We start from the raw sequence: 24686 nt of genomic DNA on the forward strand, positions 1-24686 counted from the left end.
GCCACGTGGAGTGAAAATGATGCATGCATTAGTGGGGAGTGCGCGGCAACGAGCCAACCGGAAGACCCCCGCAGAACTTGTTCACCCAAAACGGCAATCTATCCGAGCATCATGGATCAAGGACGAGTCCTAAATTCACCATTTATTTCCCATTGGCCGCTGAGAAAGCAGAACCAGGTAACTCGACACGAGCTCATCTGGCGTCATTCTGTCTTCTACGCTGAACTTCCAAGCGCATTCGAAGCATCCATCATCATTCATTGTCCTCTCACAAAGCATCGTCATTCAGCTTCCAGCGCATCACCTCGCGGAGATTCCCCACAGGCAACAGGATGAGCTCTACCACCAAGCTCGCCGCCGTCAACTCGTCACACTTGGCAAAGTCCAACTCATCGCCATCCAACACATCGAGCTCATCCAACCGCTCCTCAACCCGATCTGCCAACGCCTGCGCCCGAGTAATCAGCTCCTCCGCCTGCGCCTGAAACGCGTCGCCGCCGGGGCCTTCCCTGTTCGCTGTCGCGCAGTTCCAACTCCGGGCGTCCAGCGTGTCATAACCAATCAATCGGAGAGAGCTACAATTCGAGAATTTCTGCATGGCAGAGTTCCACGTCTCGCTGGTTTCCACCAGCAACACGTCCACCGTGACCGTGATGCCGACATTCTCTTTCTCCGCCGTCTGGCTGGTCGACCCGCTGATCAGCAATGCGGTATCGCCGCCAAACCGATACGCGGCCAGATAGTAGTCGCCGTATCGCTCCTTAAAGCGATGCAGTCCACCGCCGTACTTTAGAGTCATTGCTGCCTCCATCGTGAGGTTGGGCTGGCGGGCGAGCATCACTGTTCCGGCTCGGATGGAGGAATGGAGAGACGTTTTGTCAGCCTGTGTGCCATTTAGTATGTGCATTGGTCTATTTAGGGAAAGGTATTGGATACGGACATCCTCATTGTTCTGCACATCGGAGTCATACGTCCCCTTGACACTGACCTCAGCCAGAAAAGGCAGCCCCACTCCGGCTGTGAACCCCAAGGCGAGATGGTCGCGTGTCTCGGCTGTGGTGGCCGTGTGGTGGGATTGGTACGAGGCCCGGCCCCCGATCTCCCGATCCACGCGTTTCGGCACGCGCGCCAGATCTAGCAGATCGAAGGGTGAGTCCTCGGTGTTGCTGTTGGCCCATGGGTCCGGAGTATTGTGTCGTGAGGTGTGAAAGAGCGTGCCCAAGCGAACGGTCTTATAGCGGTGCCAGGGGAGGATCAGTGGTTGTCGACATTGGATTTGTTGGGCTAAGAGGCGCGGGAGAGGACCCTCGTCTGTTCTCAACTCCGAGGCGCTGGGAGCTTCAGCCATTGAGTGTCTGGTGCTGGGGTTTATGGATGTTGAAGGTCGCAAAGTTAGTGGAGGTGATTTTGGTTCTGTGTCCTACGAGGAGACAAATCACAATTATTTCTTCGTCAGCCACCATCGCTCTCACCGATCCGAGCTGAAAATGCGAGAAAGCCTCGGCAGAGGCGGTGGCGGTGCTCGCAGCTCCTTTGCACGCCTTCAATACGAGAAATATCAAGCGACAGAAGAGAAAATATGCGTTCGTCGGCTATTTGCTCTCGATAATGAAGTTCGTGGTTTCAGCTCGCCACGAATTTCCTCCCGTCGCCGTGGCAAGATCACGTCCGAGCGCAAATCGCCATCGAAAACGGTCACGCGTAAGAGATACATACAAACATATAAAGTGAAGCTGATGATCCGAGGACTGGTCTAGATCTCCAGTCTGCATTCTTGCTTTGGCGGCTTGAGGCAAGAAGGCTCTAATACCATTGTCCAACCATGGCGCTACTTCTCGCCCCTTACAACAATGCTATGCGCATTGGTCAAGGTAAACTTCTCGGCTCTAAGCGAAGTTACTGGCAGTATGTTAGATTGACAATTGGCTTTCGTAGGATTCAACTCCTATACACAGCAAATCTGCGTTGATGATGCGGTCCTGGTTGATCCCGACCGGGCGGAGAATGTTGTAACAAATGGTTTGTCATGTGCTCTTGTCTTATTTTCAAGGCAGACCTGATCGGTGTTGATACAGATGGAACCACAATGCGGATCCTGGTCCAATCGATGGGCAAGCCTAGTGCTTGGTCTCGCCAGAGGGAGATTGTGCATGAGAACGTGAAGGTAGTGGAGAGCAGCACCTCAAAGAGTAAAGATGGAACGGCCATGACCATTACCTCTAACTCGGAGTGTTCTGACGATACTCCTGTGGCGGAGGAACAGAAGATGTTGGAAGCTCCAAAGCAGAGGCCTCAGCAGAAGCCAGACAGTGCACCTTTTCCGGAGGGGAAAGATGCCCCGGAAGACACCACGAAGCTGTTGGAAGAGAAGGATGCTGAGCCGCAAAGCAATGCCATTGGCGAGCATCAAGAGTCAAAAGAGGCCCCGGAAACAGACGACTTGACAGAGGCGGAGGATAAGACACCTGAAACTGCATCGGCTCCCTCCGGGACATCTGAACCCCCAGCAAAGACCCCGGAAATAACAAACGATACGACTGCAGCCACAAATGAACCAACGACAATCGAACTAACTCAAGCTGAGCTGTATGCTCAAACCGGCTCTGCTGATGCTTATCAGACAGCTGTCGAGACGGGTGATGCCACTAAGCCTAGAAGTAGCAGCAGCAAAGTTCAAACAGCGACTCGCGCTCGATCGTCCTCAGCTGGTGGGCCCGCCCCCGTAACGTCCTCAGGCAAAGAGCTCACTCTCACGAAACCTCGCAAGGCATCACAATATGGCCCGTTGGTAACGAGAAATCCGGGCTCTGCTTTGACACCTGCTGAGGTGGAGGCCGAAGCTCGTGAGCGGGAAGAAGAGCGGAAAGAGGAGCGGGAACGGCTGAAAGAGCACCGCGAATATCAGAAGCAACTGCAGCGGGAGGCCCGCGAGGAAGAAAAGCAACGCCGTGCCGAGAAGCGACAAGAGGAAAAGGCAAGGCGCGAGGAACAGAGAAAGAATGTCGAGTGGGCCGTACAGACCGAGAAGTACTCTAAGGAAGAGGTGCAGAAGATGCTCGCTTCCAATCAGTTTGTCGAGCGGTTTAGTGGAATGTTGGAGAACGAGCAGGATTACATCTTCGATCCTACGGCTGCACGCGGCCCCAGCCAAACCGTGACCTACACCAGTCGCTTCGTTGATCGCCTTAGCGATGTGACCGACAACATGGCCATCTCCGGAAGTCTGTCTATCAAGGCCGGCAAGATTGGTGGCTCTGGATCCGGAGCGTTCATTGACTCGGATAAGTTCAAGTCTAGCGATCTGAACTACTACCTCAACGTCAAGGTCATCAACCAAACCATCAATTTCAAGGATGCGCTGGTGTTCAATCCACTGCGCTCTGTCGACGCCAATATCTTCCGCGAGGTGTATGGGGATAGTTTCATCTCCGGATTTCTGGAAGGTGGCGAGTTCAACGCAATTGTCAGTATCAAGATCCTCAACAAGGCTAAGAAAACCGATATCGCCGCCTCGGCAAAAGTCGCGTTCACTACAGGCCCAATGGATATCAAGGCCGAGGCGGAAGTCAACATGGCACGCGCGAATATTGAAACAAACACCGAGACCACCATCCAGGTTAATTGGTCCGGTGGCGGCCATATCAAACCCATGGAGCAGCAATGGGATATCAAAAGTCTCATGCAGGCTGCCGCCCGATTTCCTGACCTGGTGGCCGAATGCCCCCAGCGTATCTACGCGATTTTGACCAAGTATGACACGCTGCGCAGCTTCGTGCGCCTTAAGCCGGCAAGCTACACGCCGCTCCAGTATGAGAATGCTCAGTTGTACACGAACTCTTTGATGGAGGCGTATATGACTTACAAGGCAATGCACAAGCAGATCGGCGCAGATATCTTCGCCATTCAGAACAAGACAAAGCTAGTCGTTCCCTGGCCGAAGGATAAGGTGACCTCGAAGGAAGTCCTGGGTGACAAAGCACCTTTTACCGCCAATCTTGCGGGACTGGAGGAGTGTCGCAAGCACATTCTGCGGCAGATGGCCCGCATTGTAAATGAAGTCGACCTGATCGAGAAAGATCCCAAGGTCGCGACCGACGAAGATCACGTGGAGCCGTTCCAGAGTCCACTGGTGTTTGAGACCCGTGTGCCTGTCATTGAATGGACTGAGGAGGCAAATCCCGACAACAAGGCGCCCCTGGATGGGAGCGTAGCCGTCGTCTTGACCGAAGCGCAAAAAAAGGCGAAGGCTGCACAAGCGGAGATGGCCAAGCGAGCCCGGCAGCTATTTGCAGATGAGACCCAGTTCAATGAGGAAGAGAAGCAGTCGTTGGTGGCGCTACACGGAAACCGCCAATTCATTGGAGAGCATCTTCAGGTCACGAAGCCCGTTGGTTCGGAAACCAAGGGCACCTTCTTCAATAACATTGACTTCCTCCAATCCGATTGGTTGGTGACCTCCGTGCGCGTGCAGATAGCTGAGGGCGCTCTGGGAGCCGTCATCGTACACTACGCCAATGGACTGATTCTCACCCGCGGCAAGGCCCACGAGAGGGAACCGTTCATCGAACTCACCAATTTCGCGCGCGGGGAGCGGGTGACCTCTGCAGCCATCGAGACAGGCAACAGGCCCAACAGCGGTGCAGGCGATACCCGCGTGGTGGCGCTCTATCTCTACACCAACCGCGGGCGGCACCTGGAGGGCGTGGCGTCGCAGAATCGCCCCAAAGGGCAGACCTCGGCGATGCGCGATCAGGTGGAGTACGAGAATCTCGCAACCATCTATTTCGACGCCCCCTTCGAGAAGGGCACTGTCAAGGGCTTCATCGGCCGCAGTGACGACACACACGGTGCAGTCTGGCGCCTGGGCATTGTCTGGGGCGACTTAGAGAAAGATCAGCCTCGTGCACAGGAAGACGATTCCGAGTCTGCGGCCTTCGGAGTGTCGCGGTCTGGGGTCTGGAACAGTAAGCACATCCCCGGCGAACTTTCGAAGGGCGAGACCGTGAAGTTCGACATCCCATTCGAGAATATCCCCCGGCTGCTCCACGGCCTATGTCTGGTCGATCTGATCAGCGATCCTCATTGGGCTCGCGGGCGAACTAATGTCGCCAACGTCCAGAAGACTGGTTTCGAGATCAACGTGGCCGGCGACCAAAAGGGCGATGTCTTCAGCGTACGCTCATCCTGGCTCACGCTGCCGGACAACGAGGTCAACTTCCACCACGGAACGTGCGACACCCGCGTGATGACCGACAACGCCGGCAACCTCAGCAGTTTCTACATCCAGTTCCCTCAAGCGTACAAGTCTCGCCCTCAGGCCATTGCGTGGTTTACGGGATTCGACCTCGGTCCGCCGAATACGGAGAAGCAACAGGACAAGTGGAAGGTCCGCACGTATGTCAAGAATGTCACGCCGACGGGGCTGGTCGTTGTCGTCGAGACCTGGGATTGGGCCCAATTCCGCTCCGCGCAGGTCGGCTGGTGTGCCTGGGACGCCGAGTTCGACGACAAGAAGGTGCGTTCGGGCCAGCGCGACTGGAAGCAGGGTGGTTCCGGAGTGTTGAGTATTCCCTGGCCGGAGAATGCGTGGAGCAGTGCCGGCGCGCCCTCGTTCTTCACGGCTATCTCTTCCTTCTCGGCCCGCAGCAATGCCACGCTGCGGTTGCAGGCGGAGATGAAGAGCAATTCGACGCAGCGGACGGAGGTCGACGTGGGCACTTGGTGCGATACGGAGCTGGACGAGATGAGTTTTGTTTATTTAGCAGTGGAGTCTGGGGCGGCCATGTCAAAGTAGTACTAGGTTGTCAGTGGGAGTCTATACCAGATATACATGTACACTTCAGCCTAATACATACCAGAGTTGTATCCCGGGGAGGAACCCCCGGACCCCCCTTTCTTTCAGCTTCCTGACACTCTTCAATCATATATTCACTATAATGAAGTAAACAGAGGCAGACAGAGGCGTCGCTTTCAAGGACTCCTTCTGGCGAGATTCTGACCGATGACTCCATTATTGTGGATGACGCGCGATCTGCAGCGCTAGACTGCAACTATTTATGACAGCAGAGGATGGATGAGTGGGACGATTCTTCTCGGAGAATTTGAGCAGATTTGGCCTAGATGGTAGATCTCACTCCACTGAGATCTCCGATCTGATAGCCTTGTCTTGCATCGGTAGATTATTGTTTCATCACCACGTGTGGTGGGTCAACTAGACTAAGTCTTGCTGCCCCGGCAGTTCAAGCCGGCGAGCTTTCCCTCCCTCCGTACGGTCATTGGGGGTGGTGAGCTCATGTCGCAAAGCGAGATCGATACATGGGGTCCGCACGTCCGGCTGCTGAATGTTTATGGCCCGGCTGAATGCTGCGTGCTGTCAACGGTGCAGAACCAAATCACCCTGGAGAGCGATCCGCGCGACATCGGCTGGACCACGGGCTGTGTTGGGTGGGTTGTCGGTCCCTCGGACGTCGACCGCTTGATGCCCATCGGCTCAGTTGGCGAACTGCTGATCCAAGGGCACACCGTCGGTCGAGGTTATCTGGGTGATGTGATGGTGGATGGCGGTGCGCAGTTGGTGGCTTTCCTGAAGCCGGCCGGCAGTGATCATGGTTCGCACGCGCTCTTCCTCCCCCCGACACCAGATTTCCATGACTCCGTTACCCAAGCGACCGCCTCTCTGCGACGAACAGTTCCAAGGTATATCATTGCGGCTATTTTCTTGCCAATCAGTCTGATCTTACGGACGGCATCCGATAAAGTCGATCGTCGACGTCTGCGAGAGACCGCTGGTAGCTTGTCGCGCATCAGCTGCAGAGCTACAGGCAACTGCGTCCCGGGAAGCAAGCCGCCCTTAAATCAATCTTCTCGCTCGTCACATGGCTGGACACAACAACGAGGCTATCGTGGGAATAAGCATCAACACCAAAGTAGACTCGCTAGCTCACTCTGGTCACGCGACACTTTAGCAGCCTCACCCAGATGGGTATTAAAAGAAACATAAACAAAATAAGGAAAGAATAAATAAGCTATTGAATGTATTGTATACACAACAGAAATAACTTTGCTAATGTTGTCAACGAAGGTGAGTGTAGAGAAGAGAGGTAGTGAGAGAAGATGTTTTCCATAAGCGATGGGAAACCAAACTGCCTTCCGACCTTAGACTTAAGGGAAGGCGCCAATTGCCCCTATTGCTTTAATATGTATTGATGAATCCTATATAGAGAGGGCTTGCCTTCAATAAGTCACATACGACCACAGGGTGTGGAAAACAGGGCTTCCCGTCCGCTCAGCCGTACTTAAGCCACACGCCGGGAGGTTAGTAGTTGGGTGGGTGACCACCAGCGAATCCCTTCTGTTGTATGTTTTTGCTTCCTGGCCTTTTTACCAGGCAAGGTAGCCGAAGCGCGGCAGAAGGGGTACTTGATACGCATAGGACAAGATGACGAGGAGTCGGAACAGGTATAGGTAAAGATCACAAGCAATACGGACCGATTTAGCTACGGGTGTGTGTTCCGTCTAAAGCAAATTGATGACGTTCTGCAACCAACCCTCAACTCACTTTTTAACCCCATGCCTTCGCATCTCACGCCCTTCACATCGATCAACTTGCAGCATAAGGATGAGCATCAGATATCGGATCCTTCTCCAATTTCAACTCCTCTCACACAGCCCACACGAAGAGTGACAGCTTTCCAATCTGGAAATCCTAACACATGAATCACTGCTTCACATCATAACCTTCATGGCAACCGCCATCGCAGTCTTGACAACGCTAGGGACTTGGATTGCCGTGTTCCGCCATGAATTCGAGGACCTACTGCGTTACATTCTCAGACAACTCACATCAGACGGATCTTTACCGACGGCGACCGAACGTTCTGTCGCTACCCTCGAGACCTTGGTCGAGCTGAAGCAAGACCAGCTGCGCGCCACCAAGGCTCTCTTGCTCCTGCAACGACAGCACAACGAGAACATGAAGGCGAAACTTGAGAAGATAATTCAGTTAATCGAGGACATTCGCGAACTAAAGTTTGGACAGCTTCCTACCAGGACCTAAGGGCCTGGTGGCCGTTCCGTTTTTGTGGTGCTCTCTTTCGCGACCGCTGTTGGAGCCGCTGCCGGTGTGGAGGACCTCGAGGAATTGTTGACAGGTCAAGGTTTGAGCGATTTCATCTTTCGATCCGAATTTACCGCAGGACATAGGTGAGAAGGTATGATCCGCGCTGGTGAGCTGCTGGTGACGCTCGGGATGGTACTAGGTGGGGGTTGAGGACTAAATCTGGTTCTGCGGTCGCTGATTGGTCGGCAGTGATGATGTAGAGGCCGGGCTGTTAGCGGAGAACCCAAGCTTTGATAAGTACCTAGGATAATGTTGCAGAAGCCCGTCTAAGACATTTGAGTCAGGTCGCATGCATGTGCAAGCAGCATTGCTGTCGCATACGCCCATCGGCAATTTTATTCCATGTCATCCACCCCAAAATCACAGACACTGGGAATCCCCGATAGAAGTCAGCCTATAAAATCTATGGATATCCATGCTCTTCACCAAAGATAAAGTACACCCACATACCGGCGTTTGGGTGGTCAATCGAGGCCTGATCAAATACAAGATACGCACTTCGTATTCCGTAGAGCGCATGATAACTTCCAGTCGAAATGTCCAGACCACGCCAAGAGTGACAAGCCACATCCAACATGCTCTAAATTGATTAACATACCATTTGCAGCCGAATACGTTTTTTCACCATGAAGGTCTATGGGTCCCCTATGGTGCTTCGTGTACAACTAGTCAGATGGATAGCGCCAAGACTTCGAGCCCTGGGTCGACACCGGATACTCGAGGAAGAGCTACTGAACCGCGCTTGAGCTGGGGTCCTGGATCACGCTGACGGTAGGGCTACCCTGGATCACAGTCTTGGTCAAGTAGATCATGCGAGGCAGTACGAGCATAGCCCAGTCTACCCTCACCAAAAAAAAGACTTACCCAGATCGGAAGGCACTTCCACTCTCACTCTCACCACCATCAAGTATAAGAACCCCAAAAATCCTCTACAATTCGGACACTCAATCATCAGCTTGTTTATAATTCCACTTCGCCATAAATATAACTCTACCAACATAAAGAACCGAAATAATGAAGCTGACATCCTTCCTCCTCGCCAGTCTCCTGCCAGCTGCAATCCTCGCAACCCCAACCCCCGAAGCCGATCCGGAACCCGAGGCTGATCTCGAAAGCCGGCAGAGCACCGTCGGCTCCGTCTCATGCAACCTGTTCGCGAAAGTGAACAGCAAGAATGTACCCGCGGGTTGTGCACCCGTCACCGGCTCGTTCAACAAGGGTAGTAAGGTGACTTTTACCTGTCAGGTCTTCACCGATGAGTACGCTTGCCTCCCGTCTCCATCACCCTTCCTTTATCCATATCTCGTAATAATGCTTAACATCTACCCCTAGAACATGGTTGAGGACTGGACCCTCGGGCTCTTCTTTTGTGCGGCGGCTGGATCAGGGAGTTGTTCCGTGCGCGGGATTTTGTAAGTCGTTCCTTTTCTGGCTCCTTTGCTGGTCCTTTAGTTTGGAAAAGTGGCTGATTAGGATGGGATATTAAGCGAGCAAGAAATTGCCGAAGTGCTGAGGTTGCGTGGATGGGGTTGAGAGTCCGGGGCTGGATGGCTGGCTGTGCGGTTGGGAGTTGACTGACGGCTCTCTCTCTCTCTTTCTCTCGTTTCTTTTTTCTTTCTTGATTTCATTTTGGGCATGGGTGTTGGTTGCATTAATACTGATCTTATACTAAAGCTTTCTGATGTGGCGAGACAGACCGGTGATGGATACTTTGGTGTTGGTACACACCTGATGTTCTATACTATCGTTATTTAGTATAAAATCGAGTGGTTTCAAGATTTCTGTTCAGATTAATCGATCTAAGCTCAAGCCGGAGTTGAATACCAAGTAATTTCTCTAGTACTGAAGACCCCACGGATACGAAGCTCACTGGGGTGGGGCCTAGATCCCATGCTGATTAGATTATGGTTCCCGCCCGTATACCACGCGGTTTTCATGGTTCGTCGTCGATATACTCCCTGATGCGAACGGTTCATCGGCTTGGATCCAAGGTGACGAGGACTGAGATGACTCATTGTCAAGCCGGATTTAGATACAAACTGTTGCTGGCTTCCACTGTCGTGACTTGGAGAATTCGTGTTTGTCACCCAATCTGGTCTCCCTTCTGGTTGGCTTGCTGGGTTTTGCTGCTATATTTGGGGTTGTCGCTGTAGGCGCTGCCTTCGGGTGAATGCGGAAAAGCTATCCTGAAGGGTTATTTCGCCAGGAGGCTTAGAGGGAGAGGTTGAGGTTGACTTGTCTTATCGCTTTGAATTACTTAGGTTCCCAATCCCAAGGTCCTTATAACTATGGCGCAAAGTCCGTGCAGGTAAGACAGCTCTCACTGATTGGCTTGTCTCAGTCTTGTGTCGCGGTATAGAGGACGGACAAGCAAGGTGGTACTGTGCGACTGTCAGCCTTATAGGGCTGACGAATGGTTCCACTGAAACTTTCTCTTCAATCCAAGACTAAAATCTACGCGGAATCAGCTATGAAGAGCAGTAAGCACTCGTTCATCTTCCAACAATCAAATCCGCCACCACCCATCATAGAAGACACACTGCCTTCCATCCTCACCACGCTTGCAGCTATCAACCATGCCACAGCATGGACCGTGGCCACACGACAGCGGTGACAAGCCGATACATTCTTTTCAATAAGATTCTGACGACAGAAACTTGAGTCGGCTTGATTCCGAAGGTGGTCTCGGGGCGTGCAAGGGAATTTTCGTGTCGGATCAGGATGCTTGTTCGTTCTTCGGAAGGGGGAGTGTTTCGTTCGACGCTCCATCGCAGGGAGAAGCTTGGTGGTGCTGCTCTTGGTGTTTTATTGTCTGCCTGTGCTCGCTTTCAAAGATGAATCTGACCAAAGCAGCTTGCAGATTCATGCTCAACCCCAAGGTTATCACCACCATTGATGCGTATCGCTTAGACAGTGCGGAGTAAATGCGGGGTAAATGCTTCTCGGTTAGAAACGCGGGGAACCCCGTATCGAGCACCGATCGCCCCTGTGAAGAAAATGATTTCATTCTGTCTGCAAATCGGCTACATGGACGGCACTTGCCTGCAACTGAGGGGCATTGTAAACGACATGTAATGATATACAGCGATACCACAACTCTTACAGCCCGAGGTATCTATAGATCGAGCACCAGTATCAAGATTGTTAAATATTCACATACCCCCAATGAAGGTCAATTGAACACTACCCTACTTCCTATTCCATTGATAGAATCAACAAATCCTCAATTCACCGCAAAATGCACCTCCCAACCCTAGCAACCTGGCTCACAACCGCCCTCACCCTCACCCTCACCCAATCCGCAGCCGCCAAAGTCCAACCCACGGTGCAACCCCCAGCCCCGGCCCTCTCCTTCCTCTACACCGCCTACGTGGAATGCACGGAAACGCTCATGCTCTCACCGGGACCGCACGGCACCCGCAAAGCCATCCCCATCGTCGGTGGTAATTTCACCGGGCCGCGCTTATCAGGTACCACCCCCACCACAGCAAACCAACCATGCTCTCCTCCCACCTCAACCTCTGACATAATAAAAAACAGGCAAAATCCTCGACGTAGGCGCAGACTGGGGCCTCGTCGATCCCGCCACAGGCATCTTCTCCGCCGACACCCGCTACAACCTCCGCACCGACGACGGCGCCGACATCTTCATCCAGACCTCTGGGCCGAAGGCGCCGAGCGGGCAGTTGCATTTGCGCTTGGTGTTTGAGACCGGTAGTCGTGAGTATTATTGGTTGAATAATGTTGTGGGTATGTACTTCTCTCTATGGGTTTTTATCAAGCGATGAAAAAGGGGGGGGTTGAGCGGGATTAGGGTTGTGGATTGGTTGCTGATGGATTTGTTTAGCGGTCGGGGTGTTGACGCATGCTGCGGATGTAAATGGGACGTCGATTTTGAGGATTGATGCTTGGAATGTGAGTTCTCCTGTCTTCGGCTTTATTTGGTTGGGGGGGGTGTGGGTTGATTGTGAGTGATGTGCTGATTGGGGTTTAGATGGCGTCGGATTGGAACTCGACTACGTTTGTTGATGCTTGAAGGTGCATTGTATGGAGTTCTGCTCGGTGATATGAATTGGTAAGGCTGGTCTTAAAAGAACGGAGGGACAATGGGTATAGCTTGGGTGGGGAGAAGGGTTGTACTTTCATTGTGACGGTGATGCGTTATAAATTTTGGGTTTAAAAGGATGGCTAGGTTGTCACCGGTGCCTCTTGATTTCTTGCGCAGTGTATATAGTCAGCTCCTGGAACTGTGACTGTTTACTGTCCGATCATCATTGGACGCCCAGCCGGCGCCACTCTTAAACGGTACGAGGATGCGAGGCATTCAGATAGCTTTGCTACAATTTTATTTGCATTTGTTCTTTTGGCGACAGTAACCTTCTGTGAATTAAGGCCTACTCATGTTTTCAAGCAACATTTATGGTTTTATGTCCTTTGACCAACTCTTTAGTTCAATTTCATGGACTCACACGATATTGCCCTACAGTAACTCAATGGAGCATAAGAAAGTATCGCACCATGCAGAGAACTGTAATCCGTAGTTCTGACTTTTTGCAAAGGTTCTGCGTTCAGCTTCTGCGATGGATGTTGGAGGTGAATAAACACGATGGTGAGTCATGCAGGTCACGGGGCTACTAGATTGAGACACCGAAAACATGCCACACCTTTTGTACTTGCATTCGCACAACTCTTCAATTATTCTCATCACCCATCTCAGCATGGATCAAAGCTCAATCATCGTTGTCGGGTGAGTTTCGCTTGGATGCATTTGCTCCACGGAATGCCAACACTAAGATATACCTCAGGGCAGGAGTCATCGGACTGACTTGCGCCATACGCCTCGGCCAGCGTGGCCACCCCGTCACTGTCATATCCAGAGAATCCCCCGGCGACTTCCACATCGACTATGCTTCTCCATGGGCTGGGGCACATTTCCGACCGGTCCCCATCACCAAGCCAGCGGACCGTCTCGAGCAGGGTTTGATGCGAGAAACCTATACCGAACTCCAAAGACTGTCGGAGAAGCATCCCGAGGCTAGCGTCCAGTTCGTTCCTGGCGTGGAATTCTTCGACGTGGCGGACCCGGCCTACTTCGACCCGCGTCTCACGCAGGAAAATAGCTACGCTTCGTGGCCCGGATTCCGCGTCCTCGATCCTCAAGATTTTCCTGAGGGACATGACACGGTCAAGCTCGGGGTAACGTATACTGCTTGGGTGCTGAACTCGCCGGTGTATTTGAGATGGCTTGAGCAGGAAGCGAAGAAGCTTGGCGTGAAATTCATACACCGAGAATTGGCTGCTCTTGAAGAGGCGGTCTTCGTGTCTCGGGAACACGAACCAGACCGGAATATCCTTGCGATCGTTAATGCCAGTGGTCGTGGTTTCAATGATCCGCATTCTTTCCCCTCGCGTGGACAGTTCATTGCGGTGTCTAACCGGTGTGAGAAGACTGTGAGCCATCATTGGTCTGATGGGTCGACTACAGTCATTATTCCTAGGCCCCTTGGTGGAGGCACGATTATAGGCGGCACAAAGGAGCCGAAGAACTGGTGCGTATGCCGATTCACTCTCGTTGTCAATACTGATAGTTTAGGTCGCATTCTATTTCCGAGAACGCAACGCTGTCTATCTTGATGAGGGCCGCCGCACTCTGTCCTGAACTTCTTGGAGGAGAGGCAGACACCAGCAGCCCGGCTCTGGGATTCGACGTTCGAGAGGTGTATGTCGCTCGACGTCCGATGCGGCGTGGCGGACTCCGGTTGGAGACAGATCGTCTTGTCTTTCAAGATACAGCGGAGAATGGTATGACGAATGAAGAGAAGTCTGTTCCTGTCGTTCATTGCTACGGGGCTGGTCCGAGCGGGTTCAAGTTGAGCTGGGGTCTTGCGGATCGTGTCGAGCGAATGGTTCTGGCGTGTATCGAGCAGAGCAAAACTTAGATTTGATATATTCTTGGCGCTTGTATTTATGGGTTGCTGCATATTCTGTCTGGGGAGTGTTAGTTTAAAGGTAAAAAGAGAGGACGATTATACGAGATAGAGGTTCGGCACAAGTGGTAGCCTTAGGCACGACACTGCCATAGACAACATTCATTCACTTGACGACATGAAGCACGCACCTCCCCCACCTTACTTCATCAGTGTATTTCCCTTCCTTCGTTCTCCTTGTCAGAGTGACGCGTCAATCTCGTCGCCCGACAAGCATCAACTCCAGCCATGTCGTTTCGCACTCCACTGTTAGGAACAACACTGTACGAGATGACCAAACTGGGCAAGAATTGCGATTTTCGCCTGGTTTGTGACGATAAATCTATTTTGGTACACCAAGGAATCGTATTTTCCCAAGTACCAATCATTGCCGCCGAGTGCGATGAAGGAACAGTAGTAATCCCTCTAAGTCGCTGGCTATATTGACGCGGACTGATTCTCGACAGAACGGACAGAAGGGATCCTATCGCTGTGAAGGATTCACATCGTTCATTGTTGATCATATGGTGGAGTTTGTTTACACTGGAGACTACACCTCAGAGAGTGTCGAGAGTACGTTTTCTCCTACCCAAAAAGCCACAGGGAATCGAGCTAACAAGTTTCACCAATGTAAAAGACCCTCTGATCCCACACATCGACGTCGGCAAGGTTGCAGACCACTTTGACTTGCCAGCGCTCCGAGCCATCGTGTATCGAAAAATTGACGAGACGCTGCGGACCCCTTTGGGGAGCTCTGGTGATATACTACGGAAGGCTTACGACTTGACCACGGACATGGTTATCCAGGATAAGATCGCCTCTTGCTTGGGGAATGCTTTACAACTCTGTTTTCAAACTGAGAGCCCTTATCCGGACGAGCCAGTCTTTTCGCGAGTCCTGCGCTTGGCGTGCGACAAGATAACGCGCTTGGAGAATCAGGTGCGTGAATTAGAAATGGCTACTCGACCTCCTGCTCGCAGGGGCTTCAATGCGTATGCACCTCCGGTGCCCAAGTAGCCTAGTTGTATCCAAGTCTCTTTCTCTCGCACCCGGTATCCTTCAGCTGGCAGGACTCTCGTCACGACGCTGGTCGTAAAGTCACTGATATGTTTCATCAATTCTGTGGGGGTAGGACGGTTGCTTGGCTTGATTGGAGGGAATTGACATTTGTTCATATGTATCAGAAGCGAAGATGCCGTGAATAGTTACGAATATCAGTGATTTCTTTGCTTGCCGCAGGTCCGCAAAGTCTCAATTATCGCATTCCCTTGGTGACAAGGGAGAGAAATTGTGTGTGAAGTCTCTTGAGCCGACCTCTACTTAAGAAACATCACCGCTAAATCTGTCTCCAGTACCTTACCAGAACGTTGGTCTTCATCTTAAGTCTTTCTCAAGCCACTGACGCGGAGAGAGGCCATAGGACATGGTAGATTTTATCACTGCACTTATTCACTTGCGGCCATAAGCTAAGACTGCTGTTGAACATGGATTCCTGCTAAGCGATCATCCCACAATCAAGCACCCTTATACGTGGAAGGCTGACTTCATCATTCACTTGCCCACACACACGCACAAAGTTCTTTCAATCTCTTCTTCTCAACCTCCTGATTTATTCCTTCTAATCTTTCCCTTTCGACCTATTTTCCTCAACCTCCCTCACCTTCTCAGACTTCTCTTCTCGACCTCTTATAATCTCAGCACCTGTGATCATTGTTCTCACTTCGTCAGCATCTCTTACCGACGAGTGACAAAGCTCAAAGCAAACATACACCCATCGCCGTCCAGTTCTTGATACCCTTAATCCCTGCCCCCACACGGCAATACCTACGACAGAAACCCAAAATGAGTGCATCCCAATCTCCACACAACCAGGTCATGTACGACTGGGCAAAGTCAGGGAAGCGCACCGACTTCTCCCTGGTATGTGGCGACCGAACGTTTCCAGTCCACCAACTCGTTGTGTGCACCCAAGTGCCAGCTTTTGCGGCCGCATGCGAAGGGGGGTTCCAGGTATGTTTGAGCCGACGTGTGAGTCTCAGCGTGAAGTTGACTTGGTTGGAGCAGGAGGGCCGCAGCCGCGTGTATCGTATTGAAGGGTTCGAGCCGTCAAGTGTCGGTTATCTGGTGGAATACCTCTACATGGGCGACTACAACATGAGCCTCCCTGGTTATGAGGGGGACGATAAGAGTTAGTTTGCTCCCCGGGTCAGAAGGCCATGTCGAAAGTATCCTAACTAGCGCAGGGACTATGGACAAGAACATGGAGATTATCACGAAGGCCCTTCGTGCCCACGCCGAAATCATCAAACTCGCCGACTACTTCATTCTGCCGCGACTCCAGCATCTCGCGCGAGAGAAAGTGATCGAACTGATAGAGTCGGAATGTTCCAACGCGGAAATGGCCTTCCTATTACGTGCGGCCCACACAATCACCGGTGATGCTGTCATTTGCAGCAGTATCATGGACCATCTGCATGTCGACTTTGACTCTCTGGACGAAGACTTCATTCAGAAACTGTTCCCTGATGCATTTTCTCGCGACCTCCTTCAATGGAAGAACGGCCAGATAGTCCAGTTGATGTATGAGAATGACCGGCTCAGAACCCAGATTCGGGAGAACGTCTCGGAGTACACGATTAGCCTGGATACTCTCCCGAGTTTCTCTGCTTTCTGTTCTCTCACTTGTGGTCGATGTAATTGTGTTGAGCAGATCTCTATCCGAGGTGGGGTGAAGTACCGCGTCGTTTGCACTAATTGCCCTAGGGATGGATAAAGTGAATGACGGGGATGATCGAAGTAGCGCAGATGTGCAATTACGATGTGTGGAGAATCTTGCTGGGATGCTTTGGGAATCTGTGGATGCCACCCGATCTATGTTGTTTTTAGCCTGGAGAATCTAATTAATTTGTCCTTTGATTGCTGCAGTCTTGAGGCAAGCACAGTAGATTTTCAATACACTAAAGGCTATGGTAATTCACGTTTAGACATAAGCCTTACGACAAGGGTGACAGCTTCGCTGACTACCTACTGATCACACAGCAGCTCAGGATCCACCTTACGCAGCACTTATCATTCTGAACCCTCTTTTGCATTGAGCTTAACGACCATACGAGTGATACCCCATCAGTACACAAGACGAGGAACCAACACGGGAGAATAAAATGGCAAGGGAGCATGCCAATCCCGCCATACAGCAACGAACCAGGCCACAAGAGACGATATCTATCGCACAAGAGAAAACCAAACCAGACCAAAATGAAAGTACATCAGCTCCACTGCAGCGGAGAACAAACCCGCACAAGACGAAGATGAAAAGCTCGCAGACCCCCGAAGTACCAGTCGATTAGAAAGTCTCCAACCTGTGGCAGCGCGCATACGACTCATTTGACTCCGACGAACGAAAGCTCATCGAGTCGATCCCGATCACCCTGTCTTCGAACACCAATACAGACAGCCTCGCCGACAGATGCAATGCATCTTCCCGCTCCTTCGCTCCGGACAATCGCTGCAACTGTATCACGTATGTCTCTCTGCGCTATTGCGAGGTATACTTTTTGCCCGCGTAGGGGGTGATCATCGAGAGAGACAATTTTTCTATTGAAGCGTGCAAGGGCCTGGAATATTGCTCTTAGATTGCATCGACTTCGCGGATGCGCGGGTCAGGCTTACGCTGCATGGATCGTGGGCTAATTCAAGTGCATACGTTCTTTCGACCAGGGATATATTTCTCAATATCAGCTTCTCATCATCAAGACATCTTATTCCAACTGCGAATTACATGCTATATCTCCGAAATGCGATACATATATCACTTTCCGCAACACTCCTAGATATGGAAAGCGTCCACGTTATTCACGATGAACTCGTACGTTCCATTGCGGAAGTCATCCGCGAGCAGTGCCGCCGAATTTGCCTGGAAATTCATCAGCTGCTGGTTCTCCTTCCACTCAGGCCACTCGGGATAGCTGCCGCGGTGGGCATTCGGGTCGAGATCGTGCACGAAGCTGAAGTAGTATGTGTGGGTGGACTTGGCCGCGTAGTTAGGCCACAGCCCGTAAAACACCTGCAGCAGGTCGCTGCCGTGGAAAGTCCCCAGGATCGGGGTGCCGTAGTCGTAGCTGGACAGGTAGGACCAGGTTTTCACCGTGGGCGCAACCTGCTCGGCGTAGGCCAGGAAGGCCCGGCGCGTGATGGTGAAAGTTAAGTCGCCGAGGATGGCAGCGAGCCGCTTGAACTGCGGATACAGGTTGTTGCCGCTGCCTGTGCGGAACGGGGAGCCGTAGGTCGTGGTGTCCGGGTAGAGAGCGACAAGCTCTTCGAGTTGCGCCTGGCTGGCGTCGTAGAAGAAGTAGTCACCCAGGTACTTGATTAGCTCGTCGGTGGTGGTGATGTTGCCCTGGAAGAGGGCGAACAGCGTACCCTCGTCTTCTTGGTCGCCCACGATGAAGGGCACCTGCGCGAATTTGCCGGCCTTACCGAGAATGTCCGGGGACGCGCTGAGTACCTTCCCGTCTGGTCGTGGGACGTATGATAGGGCGATGGAGCTGTAGCTCAGGATACCAGGGACGGAGTTGACGGCGTTGAGGAACGTCTCGTACGGCAAGTCCCGGAGACAGGCCAACGTGTCCTTGGAGGAAGAACATTTGGCGTTGGAGACGACGGTATCATAGACAGCCTGGCCCTTGACCCCGTCGACCGGATCGGCAGGCACGACACTCCCCGAATCCATGATACCGCCTCGGAACAGGGGTTTGCCCTTGTAGGTGTTGTCGCCGTCATAGAGCACCATCTGATCGAAAACAGAGATCGCTCCCGCCGATTCACCCCAAATGGTCACCTTTTCAGGATCGCCTCCAAAGGCGGCAATGTTATCCGCCACCCATTCCAAAGCCAACCGTTGGTCCAGCAGCCCAAGGTTAGAAGACCCATCTTCCTTGATCTCCTTGCCAGGCAGGAACCCGAATCCACCCACACGGTAGTTCATCGCAACGAAGATGACGGGCAAGTTCAGATCAATGGAAGAGGACACCAACGACGTGCCGTCATACATCGATTTCGATCCCAGCTCGAATCCACCGCCAAAAATCCAAACGAGCACCGGCAGCTTCGAGTCAGCTGTTGTGCCTGCCGGACGACGGATATCGATATTGAGGCAGTCTTCACCGGCGTTGGTGGCAACTTGCACCAGTGGGTTATTAGCCAGGATTCCCAGCACTGAGGCTGGAAAATCGCTGGTGGAGAAGTAGAATTGCGGGCATGACTGGGAATTTCCGGTGGCTTTGATCGTTCCGAGCGACGTCTGAATCGGCTGCGGCGGCTTCAGACGCAGCGAGCCGGTGGGCGCCTGCGCAAAGGGAATGTTATTGAAGACTTCGACATCGCCAGCTTTCCCAATAACTGTGGCAGCTGGGCTGGCGATGGTCACAGTAGGCGCTGCGGCGCGCGGGGCAGGCACCGCATGAGCCACCCACGAAAGAGCAAGCCAAAGGAGAGAGGAGGTCTTCATGATCGCTTGAGAGTCGCGCCTCAACGTTCCGCATGATAGCTTGGTAGGCCAACCATTTGGGCAATTATATAGACTTCCATTTCTCTTTCATGATCCCATTTTTGGTATGCGCTCCGTGTCTACAACATCCGATCTGTCCGCTTGGAATGCCAATTTGCCATGGTGAATTACCTGTCCCATGTGTTTCCTCGGCTGAAACCCTTGGATGCCCCTCTTTGTAGTTGTATCCAAGAAACCAGTCGAGTTGGCCAAGTACATCTGCTGGTCAGGAGACCGCGCCAGGAGCAACCTAAGCCGATAAGAAGTGGAGCTGTCGAAAAGCGGAGTATCTTGAAGAACCGGCCGTTTGAGACCTCACACATGAACCGAGGTTTGAGCCAGGAGAAATGCCCTGGAAGGAAGTAATAGTTGCTGTTATTAGGGCTGAATTGCCGAATGTCAGGACGAGCAAGCGGGACAATGCGCCCTTTTTCCCCGCGATTGTATGTACTGTGCCGGTGATCATTTCCATGTGGGGCAAGGAGCTCCTCCGACGCATATTGTCAAAGCGCTGTTCCTTCGGCTTGCTGGCTGGCCGCCAGTCATTGGTCAATTTATCGTAAGAGTGTTTGCTTGCATATCGGGGTTGCAGTGCCGTTTGGTTGTTTGGCTGCTGTTCCTGGTCCAGATTCCTAACTCCAGTGGAGTGGGGATGTTGTGAAGAACGGCTGTTTGGGTCCGAGCGATCCATCCAAAAAGAGTAGAAACACATGAAAATCAAGGTTCATGAAAGGGGAATTCACCCGCGGTTCGTCCATTACCAAAGACCATCCGGTCCCAAAAATAAGTCTATCGTTCAACCAAAGTCTAATCAGAAAAGCAGATCACGCCCCTGAAATCAAACCCATTTGAATTCAAAAAACGAGGTATATGCGCCCCATAAAGATCAAAATGCGACCGAAGATACTCCCCCTTTCATTTTTCCCAGCCGTTCCATCGCTCGAAGTCTCCAGTATCCAGGTCAAATAGGTCCAACATGCGTCCGACACTCTGATCGATCAACTCATCGACACCGGCCGCTCTGATATAGAATGCCGGTACGGGGGGGAAGATGACTGCACCGGCGCGTGTCACTTCAAGCATGTTTCGCAGGTGAATCTCGCTTAGCGGCGTCTCACGCGCCACCAGGACCAGCCGCCGTCGTTCCTTTAGCATGACGTCCGCCGTGCGAGAGATAAGATCGTCACAGAATCCTGAGTGAATGGCTGCCAAAGTCTTCATGCTGCAGGGTACCACGATCATCCCGTCCGCGCGGAACGACCCGCTCGATATCGGTGCCGCCATGTCGTTGATATTGTGCACGTGGTCGGCAAGAGCCTTGACGTTCGATGGGTGGTAGTCCGTCTCGTATTTGGTTGTAGCTTCGGCCCATCTACTCAGGACCAAGTGAGTCTCGACATTCAGTCGACGTAGAGCAATCAGCACTTTGATACCGAGCATTGCTCCTGTGGCGCCCGTCATTGCAACCACAATGCGACGTCGACGGGGTGTGGGCGCGGGCTGCGCCGGACGGCTCTGTTCAGAGGTCATGTTGTGAGGAGAGGCAGAACGGCCGGGATTAGGCGTAGCAGTACCGGGGAGGATTGCGCTGAACATAGGTGCGGTCTCAGGTATAGTGTATCTGAACGTGTGTAGAAGATGTGAGTACTTGAGTAGTAGTAGCTATCACTGCTGAGGCATTTCTGGGTTTTTATATACGTGTCTCGTGGCAATCGGTCTGGATTTTTGTGAGGAAGTTTGCTGTTTCTCCTCGCATGTTTCTCTGCCTTGACCCGGATTATGGCACAAGAGGGACACACGAGGGAACCTCCATAAGAGAGACCGAGGCCCCGAGACCTCCGAGTTTTCCGAGCGAATCCGAAAACTGAAACGTTTCGGCTGCGTCATAACATACTGAAAGATGGTTCACGAGAAATCGTTCTCTTGGGATAGGTCAAACATGGGTACTAATGCTATTAGCTTTGCGCGCTTTCAAGCAGCAGTCAGTCGTACCGTTCATAATTGAATCCAGATAGGACATGGGCGAAAAGTCCTGGCCCAATACATCAGGAAAGCCGTTGGGAATTCTGCACGTTGTTAGCATCCCGTAAGCTCCACAAGTGGATACGATGCAGTAGATCGCCTACCCAAATGCAGGCATGAAGGTCTCGGCCTGCTCCGGATTCTGTGGCCCGACGTCGCCCTCTTCCTTCTCTCGCTCCAAGGCTGTCCGCACTGCGTTTCGCAATGTAATCAACGCCCGAATATGTCTCTCCGACAACCATTGCCCGTTCTCCGAGCCTGACCTCTCCACTGAGCCTACCGAGCCGGCTGCAGAAAACACCTCAATCACCTTCTGCTGCAAATCACGACATTCGGCATCGTTACGCGTCTCCTCCCATATACAAAGCAGCAGCGTCGAGCTGATCACTGTGTGTACCATAGACCAGGTTCGTAAGGGTACCACACTGAGCGCCTGAAACTCAAGGAAAGTGTTGGATGCGTCAATTAGACTGCACTTGGCGCGCATCCGCAACATGTCTTGGGCTGAATCGCGAATCTCGGATCGCTTGAGTGCAGGCCGAGTGACAACGGAGACAGCAAAAGCAAGGTGCATCTTCAGTGCAAGATGCTCCAGGTTGTGATGCAGAGTTTTGCATTCCTGCAGAGAACGTAGGTGAGGTTGCGCCCGTTGGTAGACTCTGTCCACAGTAGCCAATATGTCAAGCAAGCGAGAAGCTTGTTGCATCTCTGCCTCGTTAGCTGTCAGTATATCCAGTGCAATCCGACAAAGAAAGTGCATCATGTCCATATAATTCAATTCTTGGCCCGTGAAAACTGAGTTATCGAGCGACCAGCCGTTGACCGTGACGATAGGAGGTCGATCGTAACAGAGACATAAGAGGCTGTCTTGCCACACAACGGTAAACCTGCAATGAGTTAGCACCTGCCGCAAGGGCATTCAGAAAGTGCGCACCATAATCTCCTTGCTTTGGACTTCACGTGATCGGGCAGGTTTGCTACGCTCTTCTCAGTGTGCAGCCCAATTGTCTGAGCTAATCGGACTGTGCTGCCAAGTAATGCCCAGGCTGAATCGGATTGTCCAGTGTTTTGCAGGGTGTTCCCGAGGATGAGGAGAGATTGAATAATATCGAACGTAGGTCGGAACAGAAAGTTTGCTAGCCGTAAAGCTTGAAAGGAGCGTCTGGCTTCACGAAGTGAGCATGCAACACTGTGGGGAGTTGGAATGGCACATACCAAAGTCCAGACAGAGTTCTGAGCGCTGTATATGTTCCAGATCGGAATAGTGTGCTCCAGCAGCCAGAGTAGCAAGTAGCAGGCTGATATGAGCGACTGATTTCTCACTGGCCCAGCGATCGGAAATGCGAGAGGGGTCTTGTAATTCTCCGCCAGCCAGTGCATTCAGATATGAACAAAGATCCAGCTCGAAACGTTCAATATCTACAAGAATAGGGTTGAATGGATAAGCTGAGAGGCGATAGAAGTGAAAGAACCTGTATTCGGTTAGAAGCGTCGAAGACGAGACCCTGAAGTGCTTACTTCAAGACCTCTGCGCGCTGGGGAAGGATGCGAAGAAGTTCCCTCCATCGATCCCCAGGAGTTCTGAACTCCATGAACGGATAACTATGATAGGTATTTTGCAATCCGAGGACCGAGCCCACCTCGCGGGCCATTGAACCATTTGCATCATGTGTGCGATGACGTAGGATGGAAACGACTGAATTGTCACCGGAATATACAAAATCCCCCTCAGGGCCATAAGCTGGAAGAGTCCGACTCAGTTCGTTCTGCTGTAATTGTGAGAATGGGGGGAGAACGGGGTAGCTTTGGGCGGGCGGTTGTATCGGGAAACCCAAATTCGGCGCTGTCTGTATTGCGGGGAGAGGAGTTGGCTGGCGAGAGGCTGTAGACGAAGGAGGTTGTCGGCTTGCCCTACGAGCGCGGGCTTGCTTCGGTGGGCTCGGATCATAGACACAGATCTCGGGATGGCCGCGTCTTCGACACGTCCGGCATGGCTGAGAGTTGTCACACTTCACCTTGCGTTGACGACACGGATAACACGCTCGAGCCTCGCGTTGAGTGCGTTTCAACTGCAGAACGCGGTCGATCTCTTGGCGATCGATTGGCGCTGACATGTTTACTTCACAATGTCAGAACTGTATGATAGCATGTCTTGGCAAATGATTATGGATGGGTAACTATGGTCGCTGACTTGGAGGATGAGAGTGGTTGAGATTCGGCTGTCCTCCCCGACCAGCCGTGCAATCCCCGGATCTTCGGATCCGGCTGAGTCAGCTGATCATGCAGAGCTAGCGAATCGATATCAATTACAACCAAGAAGTTACACAAGAATCTAATTTGGTGCGATATTCTGAAGAATGTAAAGGGAAAGAATTTGGATAAGGGTAGATTAATAGAGCAGCAAGCTAGGACTGCTCGTGGCACGGCAATTGTCGATCCTACCAAGCCAATGTTGAACTCTAGATATATTAGGCCGAGTTGTGGTGTGTCTGTGAGGTGCAGTCACCGCCATAAGCCAGTTAAGTCAGAGTAGCTACCTACACAACATGCAGCTCTCATGAAGTTCGATGTCAAGCTGCAGTATATTCACTCCAACTTTGAAACTGACTTCCATGCTGTCAATTGGTGCTCCACGATGAGGGAACAACTCTTTTTCTTTCTCGGGGCTCGGGCGCCGGCCTCGGAGTCTCGGTCGTGAGACAGCTGCAGTCAAGTGGAAACTAATCGATGCATAGTAATGACTGGCTTGCATAAGTGACTAATCTTGTCTTGGTTATGCAATACTTCAATCACCTTCGCTCCACTAACCGTCGACACAGCTTTAGATTCAATGCTAGTGGTAAGCTGCCTCAGGGCTGGATGAATACTGTACCTAGATCTCCCTAAAGCCTCGCAATACTCTTACCAGAATCAATGTGTAAATCCGCTTCCATGAAGTAATCAAGTAAACCTTTCAAGCAGGCTGATGCTCGAGCGCTTCTCTCAGAGCTGAACCGAATTCTGATTCAACTTCATCTGAACTTCTTTATGTAGG

General features: G+C 52.1%; 10 protein-coding genes across 10 annotated transcripts, besides 8 other annotated features; 5 read left to right on the forward strand and 5 right to left on the reverse strand.

Moving 5' to 3' along the window:
* Window positions 1-144: 144 nt before the first annotated feature.
* BO97DRAFT_195415 (uncharacterized protein) lies at window positions 145-1383 on the reverse strand. The gene is made up of 2 exons (XM_025690495.1): window positions 941-1383; window positions 145-883 (listed from the first exon to the last, which is right to left on the reverse strand). The coding sequence occupies exons 1-2, from the start codon at window positions 1346-1348 to the stop codon at window positions 269-271; spliced, it is 1023 nt and encodes a 340-aa protein (XP_025547921.1). The 5' UTR covers window positions 1349-1383; the 3' UTR covers window positions 145-268.
* Window positions 1384-1822: 439 nt separating this feature from the next.
* Window positions 1823-1871: a sequence feature (Protein overlapping with rRNA (BO97DRAFT_480426, RAL08768.1) was converted to a misc_feature.).
* Window positions 1872-1935: 64 nt separating this feature from the next.
* Window positions 1936-2019: a sequence feature (Protein overlapping with rRNA (BO97DRAFT_480426, RAL08768.1) was converted to a misc_feature.).
* A 35-nt stretch (window positions 2020-2054) lies between these two features.
* Window positions 2055-5710: a sequence feature (Protein overlapping with rRNA (BO97DRAFT_480426, RAL08768.1) was converted to a misc_feature.).
* A 528-nt stretch (window positions 5711-6238) lies between these two features.
* Window positions 6239-6926: a sequence feature (Protein overlapping with rRNA (BO97DRAFT_480426, RAL08768.1) was converted to a misc_feature.).
* Window positions 6927-7052: 126 nt separating this feature from the next.
* Window positions 7053-7081: a sequence feature (Protein overlapping with rRNA (BO97DRAFT_480426, RAL08768.1) was converted to a misc_feature.).
* A 139-nt stretch (window positions 7082-7220) lies between these two features.
* Window positions 7221-7314: a sequence feature (Protein overlapping with rRNA (BO97DRAFT_480426, RAL08768.1) was converted to a misc_feature.).
* Window positions 7315-7387: 73 nt separating this feature from the next.
* Window positions 7388-7458: a sequence feature (Protein overlapping with rRNA (BO97DRAFT_480426, RAL08768.1) was converted to a misc_feature.).
* Window positions 7459-7687: 229 nt separating this feature from the next.
* Window positions 7688-8056: a sequence feature (Protein overlapping with rRNA (BO97DRAFT_480426, RAL08768.1) was converted to a misc_feature.).
* A 1040-nt stretch (window positions 8057-9096) lies between these two features.
* On the forward strand, window positions 9097-9588 carry BO97DRAFT_460042 (uncharacterized protein; the record flags this gene model as incomplete). The annotated part of the gene is made up of 3 exons (XM_025699322.1): window positions 9097-9378; window positions 9452-9531; window positions 9572-9588. Exons 1-3 carry the CDS (start codon window positions 9134-9136, stop codon window positions 9586-9588), a joined length of 342 nt encoding a protein of 113 aa, XP_025547923.1. The 5' UTR covers window positions 9097-9133.
* Window positions 9589-11357: 1769 nt separating this feature from the next.
* BO97DRAFT_460044 (DUF3237 domain-containing protein) lies at window positions 11358-12353 on the forward strand (the record flags this gene model as incomplete). Its single annotated transcript, XM_025699323.1, has 4 exons — window positions 11358-11589; window positions 11660-11869; window positions 11967-12034; window positions 12114-12353. 4 exons carry the CDS (start codon window positions 11358-11360, stop codon window positions 12153-12155), a joined length of 552 nt encoding a protein of 183 aa, XP_025547924.1. The 3' UTR covers window positions 12156-12353.
* Window positions 12354-12803: 450 nt separating this feature from the next.
* On the forward strand, window positions 12804-14219 carry BO97DRAFT_408145 (FAD-dependent oxidoreductase). The gene is made up of 3 exons (XM_025695788.1): window positions 12804-12866; window positions 12925-13668; window positions 13713-14219. The coding sequence occupies exons 1-3, from the start codon at window positions 12838-12840 to the stop codon at window positions 14056-14058; spliced, it is 1119 nt and encodes a 372-aa protein (XP_025547925.1). The 5' UTR covers window positions 12804-12837; the 3' UTR covers window positions 14059-14219.
* A 42-nt stretch (window positions 14220-14261) lies between these two features.
* On the forward strand, window positions 14262-15230 carry BO97DRAFT_195446 (uncharacterized protein). The gene is made up of 3 exons (XM_025690496.1): window positions 14262-14499; window positions 14553-14658; window positions 14723-15230. Exons 1-3 carry the CDS (start codon window positions 14335-14337, stop codon window positions 15100-15102), a joined length of 651 nt encoding a protein of 216 aa, XP_025547926.1. The 5' UTR covers window positions 14262-14334; the 3' UTR covers window positions 15103-15230.
* Window positions 15231-15900: 670 nt separating this feature from the next.
* BO97DRAFT_460054 (BTB/POZ domain-containing protein) lies at window positions 15901-16858 on the forward strand (the record flags this gene model as incomplete). Its single annotated transcript, XM_025699324.1, has 3 exons — window positions 15901-16095; window positions 16150-16273; window positions 16329-16858. Exons 1-3 carry the CDS (start codon window positions 15928-15930, stop codon window positions 16856-16858), a joined length of 822 nt encoding a protein of 273 aa, XP_025547927.1. The 5' UTR covers window positions 15901-15927.
* Window positions 16859-17641: 783 nt separating this feature from the next.
* On the reverse strand, window positions 17642-19735 carry BO97DRAFT_195473 (putative extracellular lipase). Its single transcript, XM_025690499.1, has one exon. It carries the CDS (start codon window positions 19589-19591, stop codon window positions 17912-17914), a length of 1680 nt encoding a protein of 559 aa, XP_025547928.1. The 5' UTR covers window positions 19592-19735; the 3' UTR covers window positions 17642-17911.
* On the reverse strand, window positions 19736-20443 carry BO97DRAFT_195472 (uncharacterized protein). Its single transcript, XM_025690498.1, has one exon. It carries the CDS (start codon window positions 20340-20342, stop codon window positions 19881-19883), a length of 462 nt encoding a protein of 153 aa, XP_025547929.1. The 5' UTR covers window positions 20343-20443; the 3' UTR covers window positions 19736-19880.
* Window positions 20444-21577, reverse strand: BO97DRAFT_195471 (UbiX family flavin prenyltransferase). Its single transcript, XM_025690497.1, has one exon. It carries the CDS (start codon window positions 21224-21226, stop codon window positions 20546-20548), a length of 681 nt encoding a protein of 226 aa, XP_025547930.1. The 5' UTR covers window positions 21227-21577; the 3' UTR covers window positions 20444-20545.
* BO97DRAFT_437398 (phenylacrylic acid decarboxylase) lies at window positions 21536-23766 on the reverse strand (the record flags this gene model as incomplete). The annotated part of the gene is made up of 6 exons (XM_025697845.1): window positions 21536-21576; window positions 21623-21696; window positions 21757-22539; window positions 22587-22818; window positions 22868-23124; window positions 23171-23766. The coding sequence occupies 6 exons, from the start codon at window positions 23764-23766 to the stop codon at window positions 21536-21538; spliced, it is 1983 nt and encodes a 660-aa protein (XP_025547931.1).
* Between the last annotated feature and the right edge of the window lie 920 nt (window positions 23767-24686).

The sequence above is a fragment of the Aspergillus homomorphus genome, assembly GCF_003184865.1.
Source record: "Aspergillus homomorphus CBS 101889 unplaced genomic scaffold BO97scaffold_44, whole genome shotgun sequence".
In the NCBI taxonomy this organism is placed as follows: Eukaryota; Fungi; Ascomycota; class Eurotiomycetes; order Eurotiales; family Aspergillaceae; genus Aspergillus; species Aspergillus homomorphus.

What these genes read in the sequence shown, in the direction of transcription:
- BO97DRAFT_195415 (XM_025690495.1), bottom strand. Translation starts at nt 1,348, where the DNA reads ATGGCTGAAGCTCCCAGCGCCTCGGAGTTGAGAACAGACGAGGGTCCT. An exon ending in ATGTGCAGAACAATGAGGAT is followed by an intron (nt 884 to 940) that starts GTCCGTATCCAA and finishes AATGGCACACAG; the next exon opens with GCTGACAAAACGTCTCTCCA.
- BO97DRAFT_195471 (XM_025690497.1), bottom strand. Translation starts at nt 21,226, where the DNA reads ATGTTCAGCGCAATCCTCCCCGGTACTGCTACGCCTAATCCCGGCCGT.
- BO97DRAFT_408145 (XM_025695788.1), top strand. Translation starts at nt 12,838, where the DNA reads ATGGATCAAAGCTCAATCATCGTTGTCGG. An exon ending in AGCTCAATCATCGTTGTCGG is followed by an intron (nt 12,867 to 12,924) that starts GTGAGTTTCGCT and finishes GATATACCTCAG; the next exon opens with GGCAGGAGTCATCGGACTGA. An exon ending in ACAAAGGAGCCGAAGAACTG is followed by an intron (nt 13,669 to 13,712) that starts GTGCGTATGCCG and finishes CTGATAGTTTAG; the next exon opens with GTCGCATTCTATTTCCGAGA.
- BO97DRAFT_195473 (XM_025690499.1), bottom strand. Translation starts at nt 19,591, where the DNA reads ATGAAGACCTCCTCTCTCCTTTGGCTTGCTCTTTCGTGGGTGGCTCAT.
- BO97DRAFT_195472 (XM_025690498.1), bottom strand. Translation starts at nt 20,342, where the DNA reads ATGTGTTTCTACTCTTTTTGGATGGATCGCTCGGACCCAAACAGCCGT.
- BO97DRAFT_195446 (XM_025690496.1), top strand. Translation starts at nt 14,335, where the DNA reads ATGTCGTTTCGCACTCCACTGTTAGGAACAACACTGTACGAGATGACC. An exon ending in CCGAGTGCGATGAAGGAACA is followed by an intron (nt 14,500 to 14,552) that starts GTAGTAATCCCT and finishes GATTCTCGACAG; the next exon opens with AACGGACAGAAGGGATCCTA. An exon ending in CACCTCAGAGAGTGTCGAGA is followed by an intron (nt 14,659 to 14,722) that starts GTACGTTTTCTC and finishes CCAATGTAAAAG; the next exon opens with ACCCTCTGATCCCACACATC.